The 17393-nt window shown below is 37.8% G+C and overlaps 1 protein-coding gene across 1 annotated transcript in view; it reads right to left on the bottom strand.

The window, feature by feature from the left end:
• Positions 1-17393, bottom strand: part of GPC6 (glypican 6) — a 551499-nt gene that overhangs the window by 46678 nt on the left and 487428 nt on the right. The window contains exons 8-9 of the mRNA XM_075199893.1: positions 11695-11831; positions 9181-9356 (exon numbers count right to left, since the gene is read on the bottom strand). Of these exons, the coding sequence (XP_075055994.1) occupies positions 9181-9356; positions 11695-11831 (313 nt within the window). The remainder of the gene's footprint in view (positions 1-9180; positions 9357-11694; positions 11832-17393) is intronic.

Genomic DNA, 17393 nt, shown 5'->3' with positions numbered 1-17393 from the left:
CATATTTAATTAACTAAATAGCCAAGAAAAGTCTTGGCTCGATCGTTCACAGATAAAAACAGTAACAAAACAATTTAAACACAGAATCATTCAGTACATCTAACAACGTAAAGAATAATGGTATACAACACATCAAATCATATCATCTGCTGTGTAATGACAGGCCCAGCTGTCACATGACCAAAGTAATGTCAAGTTGCCACATTTAGCTTGTGTCACAAGATCGGGTTAAGGGTGCCATTTCCTGGAGTAAACGGTTGCACTTCTATGCATCAGCCAAAGATATCACACCAGTCCAGTGCCTTTGTTTAAATAGCCTCAGTTAGTTTTATTCACCAGCATCAAAATAATCAAAACATAAGCAAAAACCTAGCCGGTTTGGCTTCTAACTAATACAAGGAACACCCTCTCTGAAGTGAAAGACATAGTGTCCCACTCATACAAAATAACAGAATTTATTGATCATAAATTACAGTGTCTCTCAGGAGGCATCTTACTCCCTCCCCAGTTAATGAGAGACTCAATGAACTGCTTAGCAGCCATTTATCAGTACCGCATCAAATACAACTCTTTATTAGCAGCAACTTGCTAGCTGGTTGGACAACCTGAAATTGGCTTTATATTTGTAGCCCACCCTTCCTTCTCCATTCATAAGCCCAGGAGCCCTTACCAGCTTATCCTACAGCTGAAAACACTCTTTGGGGAGCTCCTTCCCCCATACAAACAATCTGTGTTTTTAAAACACAAATCACAGAAATTCAAGACTTGTCTACCTGCCATTTACTATTTTCCAAGTGTTTCTGTCACACTTATAAAATAAAAATAAAAATAAATAATTATAATACGTATTTGCACACTACATCTGTCCGTCACAAACCTTGTAACATTATTATGTGGTTATAATCCATTAAATATAATGCAAGTGATATAAATTATCCTTATTAAGCAATAAGTATCCATTCGTAGTAAATTATTCTCTATATGCATTGTGTTCTCTACACATAAAGAGAGTGTTAAGTCTGTCATATTTAACTTACCAGGAAACAATTGATCTTTATTTGTTAGTATTTGTTCTTCATTTTTAACATATTAAAGGGCAATCAAACATTATGTTTTAATTGAATGCGACAGATTGAAAATCCACTTATTACACATAGAACTACATTGTCAAAACCATAAATAGATAAGTTAATCAAAATAAAGCCACTTAATAAGAAAATAAACTTCAGATATAAAAACATACAATCCTTAGCAAAGTGTTGGCAGATCCAACTGACATATTCCGAATAATTAGTTCCAAAACGCCGCTTTACAAACAGCTTTATACATATAAATATATGTAAGTTGGAGTCATTGTTTAAACAATCCCATTTAATAATTGCTGATAAGATTATTAATAAAAGTTCAAAATAGCCAGCACTATAGACTGCAATACACTCCACAGTCTGATTTATAACCTTAACCACAGTATGTGTCTCATTAGACTAACAATGTGCATATGCTTTCCATGTAAAGAGTATTCACTAATCTATTTCAGTTAAAATAGAAATATTAATGTTTACAGGTTGTGTGAAACCATTATACTACAATTAATGGTTTTAAATTTTGTACTACTTGTAACTTCTAAATCCACATTTTAGAATCAGAACCTTCTATATCTGTTCCTATAGCATATCAACATTAAAATATCATCTTTCGATTCCCAAAAAATCCAATCAAACCCTGTGTTCAGGTTGCCATATGTCAAAAAGGAAGCCCTAATAACTAATGTGACCTATTGACTATGCTACTGCATATTATTACTTCCCATTTTTTATCAATGTGGAATCATAAGGCGCTCATCCATAATTAACTATTCTCACCAATATATGATCGTATAAACTACATGATCATATAGAAAATCACTGTATAATTATAACATTCCACAAACAGCTAAACTGCCCCTTTCTCACATAAAATTAGTTATTTCACTAACATCTTGAAATTCCTATAAATGCAAAAGTACTGCATTAAATAATTATATATATATATATATATATATATATATTTATATATATATATATATATATATATATATATATATGTATCTTCTATTAACTGTGTGTTTTCTATTACCAGTAAGGTCCTATACTGGGCTGCTGCACCTGCTTTGCATAACCTATAAATGCTAGCATGATTGCATATTTTAATATTGTGGGTATATATCCCAACACCCCCCCTCACACACACACCACATACCACGCTACAACATTTTCCTGCAAACTCTATATGATCACCACTGAATAGGGTCACTATTGAAAGAAGGCAATCTTCCATTGGGGAGACTTCTGACCACATGAGCCTTCTTAGTACTGGGCCACAACAAAAAAAGCATACAAAAACACAGGGAAATGGTCTCCCCTTACAATCAACCCGCGTCTCGCCCTGCAAAATACAGACACCATGCAGTGTGGCAGATATTGTTTTATACTGCTATATGACAAATAGTTTATATTTATGGAACTCTTGTCTTTATTGCTTTTTTTGCAACCTCACTTTATGAACATTTTTTCAATCTCAGAAGACAGCAAGAAACAGTAGTACATTCATTCACCAACCAAAGTGGGCTATCTTCACCCTTCTTGTGAACTCTGCCTTAAATCATTGTTTGTTTTATGTGACTTTCTTTCCTGTTTTGTTGTCATCATTTTTATTTCTTTATTTAATTTTAGTTTACTATTATTCACACAACAGTATGCCAATATTGCCTTTTTTGCCAACAAAAGTTTATCAGTTAATGCATAGCATTTCACCATTATTGCTATTACTGTATTATATGCTTATCTGCACATTATAGATCTTATAGTTAACTACCAACCCACACCGACAGCTTATTATAGAGGGTGTCTCATTCTTGTCTTTTGTGTGCTGTTCTATAAACCCTTCTGATCTCTCCACTATCGTGTAGTTTACACTTGACTTTAAGGTCCATTAGATTGTAAGCTTGCGAGCAGGGTTCTCTTACCTCTCTGTCTGTATGTATTACCCAGTATTGTCTTATTAATTCTTGTTCCCAATTGTAAAGCATTACGGAATTTGCTGGCGCTATATAAATAAATGTTGATGATGATGATGATGAAGGTCTCCCTGTCTTAACACTCATGTTCCGACCCCTCATTTATCATTGAGAAGACTTGGGTCTCTATCATCATGGCTCTACTTACAGCATTGGCTGATCTAGCAGGTTCAAGCATGACATTTTACCTTGTCATCTACCTGACAAGGTAAGGCTATCTTGAAGGGTTGGACTTGGACTTGACTCAGATGCTGCTTATTTTCCCAATTGCCTCATGGATCTGTATTAAATGTTGTTAGACTAATTGGGTTCTGACCTCTGTCTATATGCAAGGATCTCTTCCCTCAGCACATGCAGCTCACAGGAGTATTTCAGATTCCCCTCTCCACACTTGTGCTCACTACAGGATTGACTAGGCTCTATCTCAATCCTCTAATCCCACCACTGACTCCCTATTCCCTCCCCAGCAGTGAATCACTATTTAACCTCCTAAAGGGTACATACCACTGAAAGTATTTAGTCTTAGAGGTGCTACATGTAGAACTGGATTTCATTCTAGCTGGAAAGGTAAAACATTAGTGAATTGAATTATTTACTGTAGCATGTCATATATTCTTCAAATCACTGATTCTAGTATGATCCATACAAACAAATTGTAAAGTAGTTAATGTCTGCTGAATACATGAGTTATCTGATATTGTTAACACTCTACTATAAGCCTCATTATTTCCTTTACCACTCAATACTGGTTGTACAGCTAAAAAAGTTTTTTTGTATACTAAGCTTTAAAATACAATCATTGCATTTAACGTATTAAAATGACAAAGACAGTAAATGTAAATCTTTAGTAAGAAGAGATTTGGATAGACAACTTGAGAAACTTATCAAATTTTAATTTGCGTAGTCCTGTTGGGGATAACGTATGACCCCTTCTTAATCTTGTTCTTTATTTTATTTTCCATCAGTTTTTGGATAAATTTGAGTGTAAAGTTTTATACTATTTTTATGTTATCACATGTGGAGAGCTTTGTCACCTGGTGCTTGCTTTGCTGTGAGGCCTGGCTTAAAACTTATTACCATTAACCTACTCCTTCATTATGTTTAACTTGTGGAATTTATATATATATATATATATTAGGGATGAGCGGGCTCGGATATCTGAAATCCGAGCCCACCCGAACCTTGCCGATACGAGCCGGATCCGAGACAGATCCGGGTATTCCCGCCAATTGCAAAACTGAAAGCGAGGCTCCGAGTCATAATCCCGTTGTCGGATGTCGCGATACTCGGATTATATAAATTCCCCGCTGGCCGCCGCCATCTTCACTCAGGCATTGATCAGGGTAGAGGGAGGTTGTGTTAGATGGTCCTTTGCCCTGCTATATCCTGTGCTGTGCTGTGCTGTGCTCAGTCCAGTGGTGCTGTGTGCTGTGCTCTGTCCTTCTGAGTTCAGTGGTGCTGCTGGGTCCTGTGCTGTGTCCTGTTCAGTCCAGTGGTGCTGTGTCCTGTGCTCTGTCCTTCTAAGGGCATTGTTATTTCCCCATTATTCCCAAGTCATAAAATTTTTTAAAAAAAGTTAATAAAAAAAAATATCCAAAAACAATCCTGCAGTATAAGTCCATTGGTACTGCAATATTACAAAGTTCACTGATTCCGCAGTATAAGTCCACCAGTGGTACTGCAATATTACAAAGTTCACTGATTCTGCAGTATAAGTCCAGTGGTACTGCAATATTACAAAGTTCACTGATTCTGCAGTATAAGTCCAGTGGTACTCTCCTGTGCCGCATATAATTTTTAAAGGCTTTGCCGAGTGTGTGTGGCTTAGGGGTACGCTCTCTTGTGCTACATATAATGGAAAACAAAAATTTGGAGGATAAAGCTGCGAGGAAAAAGCTCAGTTTTCCTAAAAGACCCACTGGCGGAAATGCTGATAACATCTGGTCCGGACTGAAGGACCTGCCAATCATTGCAGACATGTCTACTGTTGCTGCATTGGATGCTGTCACAATAGGAAAAATGGTGGAGGATTATTTTGCTGACACCATCCAAATAGACATGTCAGACAGTCCATATTGTTACTGGCAGGAAAAAAAGGCAGTTTGGAAGCTCCTGTACAAACTGGCTCTATTTTACCTGAGTTGCCCCCCCTCCAGTGTGCTCGGAAAGAGTTTTTAGTGCAGTGGGGAACCTGGTCAGTGAGCGGCGAAGGAGGTTGCTTCCTCAGAACGTTGAAAAAATGATGTTCATAAAAATGAATTATCAATTCCTCAATCAAGCACAGCACTGCCCTCCAGATAGTACAGAGGGACCTGTGGTTGTGGAGTCCAGCGGGGACGAATTGATAATGTGTGACGAGGAGGAAGTACACACTGTAGGGGGAGAGGAATCAGAGGTTGAGGATGAGGACGACATCTTGCCTCAGTAGAGCCTGTTTTGGACTAAAAACAATATTGTGAGGTGTGAGGTGTTCAGAATAGACTGGGAATTAGTGGAAATGATTGTTATTGAATGTTATTGAGGTTAATAATAGCGTAGGAGTGAAAATAAACCAAAAAACTTCATTTGACCATACCTGTCACGGCCGCCGCACAGCATTCAGATGGACGGGGAGGGGGGGAAGAGGCTATTTTGTCAACACCGCCACCTCGCTGCTCCGTCTCCTCCCCTCCACTTACTAGTGTCAGTGAGTGGAGGTGAGGAGACGGAGCAGAGAGGCGGCGGTGGTGAGACAAGGTAAGGAGAGGAGGGCGGCAATTTTTGCGGGGGGGCGGCGATTTTTGCGTGGGGGGGGCGCCACTTTTTTAAAAATGCCTAGGGCGCCGTGGACCCTAGCACCGGCCCTGTATATATATATATATATATATATATATATATATATATATATCATGCATTGGCAGGTATGTGCAACAGAATTCTTTCAGTAAAATTCTAGCCACACCCCCACATTAGGTTGGCCACACCCACTTGACAAATGTCACTCCCACTTAGATAAGGGGGGCGCTGGTGCCCTGTCTCGTCCAGGGCACTAGAATGTCTACTTACGGCACTGATATCAGGTATCTATTGCATTAATGCGTATAGCATATGTTTGCCAGTTTAATTATGAACCTTTGTCAGTGTAGTCTTAAAAAAAACGTTTTATTTATATGTGTATTGCTTATGTCTGTCTCCTTAATTATAGCTATGTGTCACTTTATTGTACACTCAATACACATAAATAAAAAAGTTAAATATGTGTATTACATTTGCCTGCCTGCATAATTAAATACATTTTTGTATATAACACGTTTTTGTGTTTCCTATTGATGTGTATAGATGTGTATTTTGTATGTGTCTGGTTGCATTTTAGTACACCTGTATAAATTGTACTGCATCTTGCACCTACCTGTGTTCTGTAAAACTCTTTACATGTACATTTAAGATGTTTTATAATCGAACCTTAATTTACTTGTTAATGCATATATTTGTAAAATACCCAGAATAAACCACACATTGTACATCCAACAGATTTATTGTTAAATTATGCTTCAAAAAATAACATTTAAAAATAAAACTTTTCAGCATATTTATATTATTACTATAACATTTGACTTTATAATGGTGAGTGGCTAGTGCTTTCTGGCATAAGCTTCTAAAATAAACTGAAATATCTCCATGAAGTTTTTTAACTTTTTTGATTTTTTTTTTACATCACTGATGTTTGCCCTTAATTCTTTCAAATATTTGTCAAGCTTTTCCATCTTCTCTTCCACACCCTGCAAAGGACTACCAACATTCTTTTCTCCCTACTCGGTCAAATGCTAGAAAGCAAAATGAAAAGTGCTACTATACCGATACAAGTAGAAATGAAGCGTTTGGTGTGCGATCTCTTGTGTAGGGCTACCAAGGAAGATTTGTACCCGGATACAATTCTAAGGCCAGCAAACCACAGGCAGACATCTTTGTACACATTTCGGCATACACAGATGCAGCATGGTAATATAGGAGGACAATACTTAATGCCAAAACCATTCCTGACTTCTACCCCTATACCCAGCTAAAACATGCAACAGTTCAGTGGAAGGTCATCACAAATGGATAATAGTGGAGTGTTGCAATATGAACAACTATAAACTGTTTATTTGGCTGCTTTTATTGGTTTGCACTTTATTAATTTAATATATATTGTCAATTTTATACATGTTAATAAAATTATACATTTGTATCTAAAAAAAGACTATTTATGTTTACCAACCTTCATATACTGTTCATGGAGAACTTCAATGATATCATCACAGGTCTCAACTATTATCAAACCCAGAACTTGCGGTGAAATTGCTGTGCTGTATATCAGATCAGCCAATGTCCTTCCTGCTGCCAGAAATCTTAGGGTAGCAACCAGTCTAGTCTCTGCTCTGCATATATGGGTCTCCATAAACTGGTGTCCTCCTTCTGGATGATGGGGCTGACTAGCTGGAGCAGTTACTGGAATGTGGGTTCATTAATTATCAGGAAATTCCTGAAGTCATTGGGATTATTGTCCCGTATCTCCTGCAGCAGGGAAATATGAGAGAATGTGTCTCTCCTCTTGAACCTCTCTTTGGTCCAACAAGATCTATTCTTTCTCCTTATTTCCTTTCAGGTCTGTATTTGCAGTCTTCTTTCCACAGTGATCAGAAAAAGAGCAGTTGCTTGTCATTCTTCAAAAGTATCCATATTAGTAAAAAATAAGTTTTCATGTGCAGTTGAGAACGATCGTACACTGTACATATGCTAACGAATGTATGAAGAAAATGTGTTACCTTCGCTTTTTTATGATGTCTGTGGTGGTTACTATTGAACATGCTCTGCCCATTATTTAAATTTCCTTGGGATATCGTTACATAGTCGTTTCAGTGTGTACAAACTTCTAATCTTTGCTCACGACATTATGGCAGTGAAAAGTCGATGCCCGGACAGTCTTTCGTTAATCGCCTAAAACGTGACTAGTGTGTACGCATTAATTGTCCAAGCAATCGGACCTTCGGTAGAAGGGAAAGTCGTTGTAGATAACGTATCGGTTTGAAAATTCTTCTGTGTGTACTTAGCCTTAATCATTGTTTTTCTGCACTCTCTAGAAGAGTATATCTAACATTCATTATGTCCCCTCACTCTTATGACCTCTTTAAGATGTTGGTTAGAGATACCAGTTAGTTACAGTCTTCTAGAGTTACAATCTTCTAGTGTTTCTAACTGACATCTTAAATAAGTCATGAGAGAGAAAGGGCATTAGCTTTACTATGTATGTTAATATTGCACATTTCAATGTTTTGCACTTGTTAAATGTGTTTTCCCATATAAAGCGCTCCAAGTAGCTGCAAACAATATCCCATTGAAAATGCTATGTAAGCTCTCTTTGCTCTCCTTTGCCTTTGTTTTCACATCTGGATTTGTTTTGTCTACCTTGTGTTTTTGTGTTTATATATAGGCCCTGTTTTCCCTAATGTCCAGCACTGCAAATCAAAATCAATATTACTTGTAAGCTGATGTCCAAACTCTAACCTGAATTATGGAGCGAATTCCCCGATCTATCAAGTTTTAACCTGCTTTTCATCAAAAGATGCATACATTTGACCCTAGGAAGACACCTCCATCACAAAATGTATTTTGTGCAGTAGACTCTACCTATGCATTTAGTTAAAGAATTGTCCTCTGCCATGTTTTTTTTATACATGTCCCTATCCAACCAAATCCACCCAAACCCACAAATTTCAGTCAAGTCAGCAGTTTCTAGTGAATTCATCAAGGGAAAATTGATTTAACCCAGAAGACAGCAGTCTTGATTGTGTTGAGGTGGTGGATCCTCTATAAAGAAACTTACTTCCCCTTTGCCTTTACCCGTATTGTCATTAACAAGTACAACTGGAAGTTGTTTTGCATAATGTGCACAGATATTGGCACAAAAATATGTATTTTATATAATTAAAATGCAGTTTGAGTTTCATTAAAAACAAAACACAATGACATTGCTTTAAGCAAGCTTGCTAACGTATCATTATGGTCCTCATTATACCTAGTAATTATGACAATTAGAGTATATTTATATCCACTCACTTTGTTGATAAATCTGCTAGAACAATAATATATCTATGTTGGTATCTTACTTGTGTCTTGAAAATTAACATCATTTCCATTGAGAGCGTTCCTCAGCTTGTTTGTCACCACTCGGAGAGCCATTATTTGCTGCCTAACAAATGTGTCTGGCCTTGTGATGTCCACGGCCACCTCCGGATTATTATTCTGATTTATCAAACCATCAGTCATTACTTCAGGGAGATACCTGGAAAGTCAAACCTTAGTTAATTTCATGGAAAGTCAATTTAACAGGAAAGACAGTTCTGGAACAAAGGACTTCAATGTTCTGTTTCAAGGATTTGTTATGCTGGCAGCCATTCTGTCTTGGAGCAAAGAGGTCAGACTTCGGCTATTAACCACTTCTTCATTTTTATATTTTGATGTTTATCGCTGTACTTGAGAAATTTCTATTTACGTATAACAATAATTTCACGGTATGTGCTACAAAAAAATGAAATACAAAAATCTCATAATATGTATGACAATAATTTGTCATACATATCATCGAATAACATTTCAGCGATGGTGCGTTGCTTAAAAGAATTCCTTTTGCTTTGTCCTCTACTGCCTTTGTTTTTTCCATCACACAAGATGTAAAGAACATTAATCTGTATGAGCTCACTTTGTACTTTAGCTCTCGGCTGTGATTCACAAGAGCAACACAGTTCAATATCATGAATTATTTGTCATCATTTAAATTTGCTTTATTAAAAACATCTGCACGATTAAATGTTATAGTACTTGATTGAATGGATGTATTTGTGCAACCTGCAAGTTTATAATATTTATTTTAATTTCTAATGACTAATGATCACTTTTCCCATAGCAAGGACTCTTTACACAACGAGTATCTAGTTAAAGCAATGACAAATGGGCAAAGCAAAAGTGAAGCATTTTCATATTATCTTATACGCAGGTCGTTTTTGAGTTTTCATGTTCACTCAAAACTGAATGCAATTATTTTACCAAGTTTAATCAGTTACACATTGCTGTGTACTCCATGCTAAATATTTAACCGTAGTCTTCTCTCTTTAAATGAATCTATTTAGTTTGTACAGGTAGCTATATCTATGTGTACCTTGATGCTACTTAGTGTCACTTCACAGAAGGGAATTAATGCAGCAGGAGACTCATCAGCCCTTCTAGCCATTACCATCACTTCCTCAAATATATTCTCTGCACATCCATTGGTAATGATTACAGTAAAATGAACTTGTATTGTTCACTTTTGGTGACCCAATCCAGCACTAATGGTACCTATAAATAAGTAACAAATGATCTGCACTCAGGGTTTTCTCAAATTGGATGATACTTCTTTATGGGAGCTGCTCGAGTACAGTAATTTCCAAACTCTAACTTCAGATAAATGAAAGAAAATTACGTAAGCGCTGCATAGACTCTGACTGGTCTATAACATACATAAATTAACCAATATAGAGCCCTGGTCATTAAGGAGAGCAAAGCAAAACAAGGTGTAACTTTGCATGTGGGCAAAACCATATTGCTTTGGAGGGGGAGGTAAATGTAAAATGTGGGCACAGATTTTTAGTTGGGATAGGGCATGTCCTAGATCAACTTTAAATTTCAGTGTAAAAATAAAGCTATCAAGTATTTGTCTGCTAGATGAAAAAAACAGCCAGTATTTAACTTATGTGCAAAATAATAAACTAATTTGTACCCCTTGCATTGTAACATGGTTTTTCCCAGAGAACATTTACTCCTTTTTTTGCCTTACTATCTTCAATGACTCAGGCCCATAGACTATACTCCACTGCCTCCCTGTATCATCACACCTCATGTGTGTAAGAACTGCAACCTGCACATAGCATACAGAATAAGATAAGTTATATTATTATTATTAACTTTTATTTATAGGGCGCCACTAGGTGTCCGTAGCGCTGTACAGGGACAAACGATTACAATACGAGGTGAGACAGCACAGTACAGTAAACAATAAGCACAATAATAAGTTATACAGTGCAATTGTTGATACATATAGAATATAAACATAATGAAGTCAGTATACAGAACAAGAGACATTGTACTATGCAATTGTTGATACATAGAGGGTAAAACAGCCAGTTATAATAAAGCCAGTATAGAGAACAAGAGATGGAGCACTATGCCGTTGTTCATACATCAAGCAAAACAAGAGAAGTGGTAAAGTGCAATATAGAGCAGATGAGCTTGTTAAAACTATTTTATAACATAGTGAATGCGCCAAATCCTGCTGTACAATGTGAGTTATGGTTGAAGTGCTCTGAAGGTTTTTTAATTTAGATGTTGTGTCAGAGAATCCCTGACATCAAGGTGTTGGTGCAGACTGCTCTCAAGACAAATCGGTGTCTGTGTGAAGTGGAGAGAAACAGCCAATAATTCAAATATGGAATTATTGCAGCATTTCTGTAGCTGACACCAAATACCACAATCACTATATTTCAAGCCCATGTAATCTAACTTATACTATACCCAGCTTAAAGCTGTTCTAGTGATTCTATTACAATTATTGACTTTTACGAATCCTTTTAATTGTAAGAAGTTACCGTGCTTTGCCGTGGCCATTCCAGCATTGCTCTTGATTGGACCCTCCCCCTGTCATTCTCTCATCTTTACAGACAGAATGTGGTAATGTCGACCAGATTTTTTTTGAAATCTTCAATCTATCTTTGATTTCTGTTACCTAAGTAGAAAACAAGATAATAATTTATGTATATGATCATTGTATCGTATGATGGTTAATTGTGTAATGGAGACATACCATTGTGACATTTATATTATAATGGACAAGAGTCAGAATCACATGGAGTATAGTCTTAACAAGCTTTCAAGGAATATATGATTAATAAAGTTACTGCAATTAATAAAGGGTTTCAGAGACAGGTTTCTATCTGCATCAGTTATTTATGGTGGGATTTTATGATTTTATGCAATTTGTCTTCAACTGTTTTTGCTGAGGGGTGAAATATTTATTCATATTTTAAACATTTTGTTTACTGGCATCTTGCTCACTGTTGTCACTAATAAATGCAAGTAATGAAGCTACAAGTTTGGGGACATAGCCACTAATAATCTATATTTACAGTTATTGTATCAACAGATTTTCAATAACAACATCCAAAATGTCTATGTCATTGATATTAAAGACACGTGCAAATAGCCATTATGGACAGGGTGAGATGGGCTTAAAGAAGCCATAATATTCTTCAGTGTAAATAAATTGCAGTAATAGTCTTCTTAAAACAGAGGTTATTCATGAGCCCCTGATATAAAATAAAATTATAAAATAACATTAACCACAGAGCCTAAAAATTGGTGACTTAGGGCCTGATTCATGTGCGTTTGCATAGCGTATCTTGAAAACTACAGCGCATGCTCAGAAACGAGCCTTATACCAATGAACACAATTGCATTGCATGTCTGAACGTAAATGACATGTATGACAGCATATGATTTGTGGAGCAGAACGGGGGAGGGAAGGGCTGGCTAATATAGGCAATGTACAGTAAAGGTGTGCCAAGGGGGATTGAATGCAGATTGGTTTCAGCCTTATTACTTGCACCAGCTACAGGGCAGTGTCAACTGATAGTGATGACTCACACAAGATAATTTTTGTTTTAAAAACGACACGCATGCATGCCGCTAGCTAGCACTGAACATGTATATGAAAAGTAAGATAGACTACAAACATGCATTGTATGTACACATTGAAAGCATCTTGGTTTATGTATTTAATGTAAAAAAAATAAAGTATTCTATAAAAATCTATATACAGCCATATTCAACTTATTATATCTAAACATTGAAAGATACAAATCATTCTACTGTGTAGGACATACTTGCCAATTTTTATAACCTATCGTTTGGTTATAAAAACAGGTTAGGTCATGTGACAGGGGATAGGAGGGGGCGTATTGCTTATAGGCCACTGCTGTGTGCTTGCCCCCCGGGCTAAAGTCTGCCAGCCAGCCCCTGTCCTGGAGCCTGCTAGACGACACAGAATCTTTGCAAGTCAGTCACTTTGCCACATATCCCTCCTTCTGGCAGAAGTAAGGCAGGTGACGCGGAGTCTTCCTGACTGGGCATAGAGCTCATGGAACACAGTCCCAAAATGGCAGCACTAAATTCCCTCTCAGCACTTCATGTAGCAGGAAAAAACATCAAGGTGGAAGATTAACTCAGTCAGTATTAGATCTATCCAGGACAATGGGCACTGTATAGTGAAGTATTTAAATAAACAACAGAGAAGTTTGAGGTCCCACAGATAGATTTGATGGCGACAAGTCAAAATACCACAGTGGGAAGATTTTACCCTCATCCCAAGGACTCAAAAGCAACAGGAATAGAAGGCCCAACAAAGCCTTGGAAGTTTGACCAGGGGTAAGTGTTCCCTCTTGTTCCTCTAATTGCATTGCAGAATGTTGTTCGCAGTAGCAAGGGGAATGTTCCTGGAACAACTATGGATCTACTCAAATGGTTCATACTGAAAGTAAAATGTCTGATAGCTATCACATCTGCTAGAAGTGTGGAAGAACTTCAGCCTCTGTGGTACAAATAACCTTTTCTGAACATATGCTCAGATAAAGACCTGCTGGGAACAAATCCTGCATTCTTGCCTAAAATGGTTTCCAAGTTTCCTGTGAACTAAGAAATTGTACTTAGAGCTCTGTCCAGAGCCAGCTAATGAGAAGGAAGAAAAATGCATACATTAGATCTGGTCAGAGCAATATCTATGTATCTCGCCAGAACAAAGGATGTCAGAAAAACCCCCCATCTCTTTGTACTTCATAAAGATCCAAGGCAAGGTCAAGCTTGCTCGCAAGATGTATTGTCGAAGTTATTCCACCGTCTAATAAGAATAAAGGACATGAGGTGCCAGACAAATTTAGGGCACATTCAAAAGAGCAGTGGTGATTTCTTGGGCTCACAGGGCACAGGCTTCAGCAAACGATCTTGGCAAAACATCAGGATGGCTGTGGTTTCATACATTCTCAAGACACTATCTTCTGGATGTCATTACTTCTGAGGACACTCACCTTGGCCGAAAATTCTTCAAGCAGTTGAGCAATAAAATCTCTTTTATGTGCATGATTTGATCAGTGTTTGATTACTTTTAAATGTCCAGATTTAATTGCTTGGGTTCATTCCATTCATGTGGGTTTCCATAGAGTCTTGAATTGATTGAAACAATTATTGGGTTTGGATTATGGATTAACATCTAATTTTCTATGGAATAAACAATTGTTCTTCCAAATTCTCTTGCTGAAGCTTGTGAGTTCTTTTTTTTAATAGATTTATACTTACATCTGCAAGTACAGACTGTTTCCTCTTTCTTGGAATTGTTATACTAACATCACAAACTGTCTTTTCATATTGGATCAACTATTTTTTGTTTAAGGATACCTTTTTAACACTACTAGGCATTACAATGTATGAATTCTAACACATATCAGCCTCTTTCTAATGACACTCTCATTATAACACCAATATTTCTCCTTGTAGAAGAGATGAACTATATTCAAAATATAAACAAAAGACTACAGGTGGAGCCATTGAATTCCTTAGTGACATTGGAACAGTGGTTCTTAACCTTGTTGGAGGTACTGAACACCACAAGTGTCATACGTGCATTCATCGAACCCTTCATAGTTGGAAAAATAAAATGTATTTTTTTTCAAATTCAAAACATAGAGATATATATTTTATTAGTGCACAAAATTAGCCATGCAGCAGTTGCACATAAAATCATTTTGTTCAAAGAACAAAACCAACAAAACATGAATGTCACACAAAAACATAACTCAGTAAATATTTACTGCAAATTAATGTGACTTTTGCTGTTGCTTTTTAGAGACAAGTTCAGAAATGCGCTGCTTCACCTTGGCATGTGCCACTCTCATATCATTTTCGCAACAAAGTCTGTTCCATTTCTTTGTTTTTATGTCTACCATCCTCGAAAAGGATACGTTGTAACAAATGGGCTTTCTTAGCAATAAAACGGTATGATTTGATGACCCCCAAAATGTTAAGAGTGTTGTTGTTCTGAAGAGTTCCTGTTGAACCCAGGGCCATCTTTTCCATTGGGCACGATGGGCAGCTGCCCGGGGGCCCCACGGGCAAAGGGGCCCCATAGGCACGGCTCTTAATGAGAATAAATAATCCTGCAAAAGAAAAAAACCTGCAAAAAAACCCTACAAGGGTCACTGAGCAAGTACATCTATCTATCTCTATCTGTATATATCTATATCTGTATCTGTATACATCTATATATCTATATCTAGGGGCCCCGGTGCACTGCTTTGCCTGGGGGCCCATAATGTTGTTAAGATGGCCCTGGTTGAACCTGGCTCTGCTGAAGTTCAATGATTTCATCAAGGTACTCATCTTTGACATCTGCAGTCGCAACACTAAACGTGAACCGCTGTCTCACCCATGCTGGATATGACTCTCTGGTGGGGAAGTATCCGTCAAGAGACTTTGCAAGCTCATCTAAGTGCATGGCAATTGCTTGCTTCATTTCCCCGGGTACAGAAATGTCTCCGATTCCAAACTCATCTTCGATCTTACACAGTGGTTCAGCAGGGGAAAGTTTGCAAAGTTATCATTCTCTGTTCGTCATTTCCAGTTGATTGAGATGATTGAGAGCATCGAAGAAATCGGCCATGTACGCCAAAATGACAATGAACTCCGAATTTTTGAAGCAATCTCCATGACAATGTTGGTGCTTTCACAAAAACAGGGCTAATCTACATGCATGGCAAAAACACGACTCAGCACCTTTCCCCGGGATAACCACTGAATGGTAGAATGGTACAGAAGTACCTCGAATTCAGAGCCCATTTCATTACACAGCTCTTTGAAGATGCGGTGCTTCAGAGCAATATTTCACACATAGCTAACACATTCCACTACAAATTGTAATACTTCTGCCAGTTTTGGACGCAAGGTCTTTGTTGCCAACGCATGCCTGTGCAGAACACAGTGCGTTACAATGATGCATAGACTTTCACCAGCACACCAAAACCAGAGTTTCGTCCCAGCATGGTTGGAGCTCCGTCCGAACAAATTGCAGAAACCATATCCCAGGAAAGATCGCTGTCTCTGAAAAAGTCATCCACAAGTTTCTTCACATCGACTGCCTTTGTTGTTGTAAGAGGTTTACAAAATAAAAAATTTCCTTTATCATGTCGTCTTTCACATAGCGCACAAATAAAACAAGATAGCATAGATTGGAAACATCGGTGGTCTCGTCGAGTTGGAGGCTAAATTTTGCTTGGCTTGAAATCAGATTTGCAACTACTTGAGCCAAGATGTCATTGCTCATGTCATCTATTCAGCTGATGGTGTCATTTGAAAGAGGAATTAGGGAAAACTTATTTTCCCAGCTTTTCCCAGCATGATATTCACCAACTTCAACGCAGCTGGTTTTACAAGTATTTCACCAATGGTGTGTGGTTTTCCCTGCATTGTGATCAGGTACGCAACTTCGTATGATGCTGTTAAGATCGGTTTGTCAATGGGTACAAAGCCGAAAACAGGCAGAGTGGCCCTTTCATCGAATCTGGCTCTCTTCACCTTGAATTCAGCAAGCATTGTGTTCTTGAATTTCCCATCTCCATGCAGCTTTAGGAAGTGTTCCCATAGTTTTGCAGGTGCTAGACAAGAATTGCTCAACTTGGCATTGCAAATCATGCATTGAGGACCCTGACTTCCATCACATTCTGTTATACACGTGAATCCCTATTGTACGTATTCGTCCGACCACTTTCTTATTTTGCTCGACATAGTACGAAGGGATTGGAACAGTCACAAGTCGACTACTGAGCGTACTAAGTTCCCTGCAGCACAGATATCAAGGCCAAGTGAGCAGCCAATGATGGCCATGCTGAGCGTGACTTCATGAATCATGCCAGTGGGGTGAACGGCAGGGTTACCAGGTCGTGCCATGTATGGCATTTTTTGCCATAAATTACACAACAAATTTTAGAATTTGCCATAAATATTCGTCAATAGCCTTCAGTTTCTTATGGTGAAACATTGAAAATGCCATAAAAGTATTGTTTGAATGCCAAAAGTATATTGATGCACCTGACAACCCTGGCGAACAGAATGGACACACACCTCCGCCGAACCAGACTAACTCAGCGAAACCCTGGGGTTCGATCGAACTCAGTTTAAGAACCACTGCATTAGAGTATAGTGGCTCAAGCTACAATAAATAGACAGTATTTTGGAATACTATTAG

This window comes from Mixophyes fleayi, chromosome 2 (assembly GCF_038048845.1).
Source record: "Mixophyes fleayi isolate aMixFle1 chromosome 2, aMixFle1.hap1, whole genome shotgun sequence".
Lineage (NCBI taxonomy): Eukaryota > Metazoa > Chordata > Amphibia > Anura > Limnodynastidae > Mixophyes > Mixophyes fleayi.
Note: the sequence above shows the minus strand (reverse complement) of the source record. Positions and strands in the feature narration are given on the sequence as shown.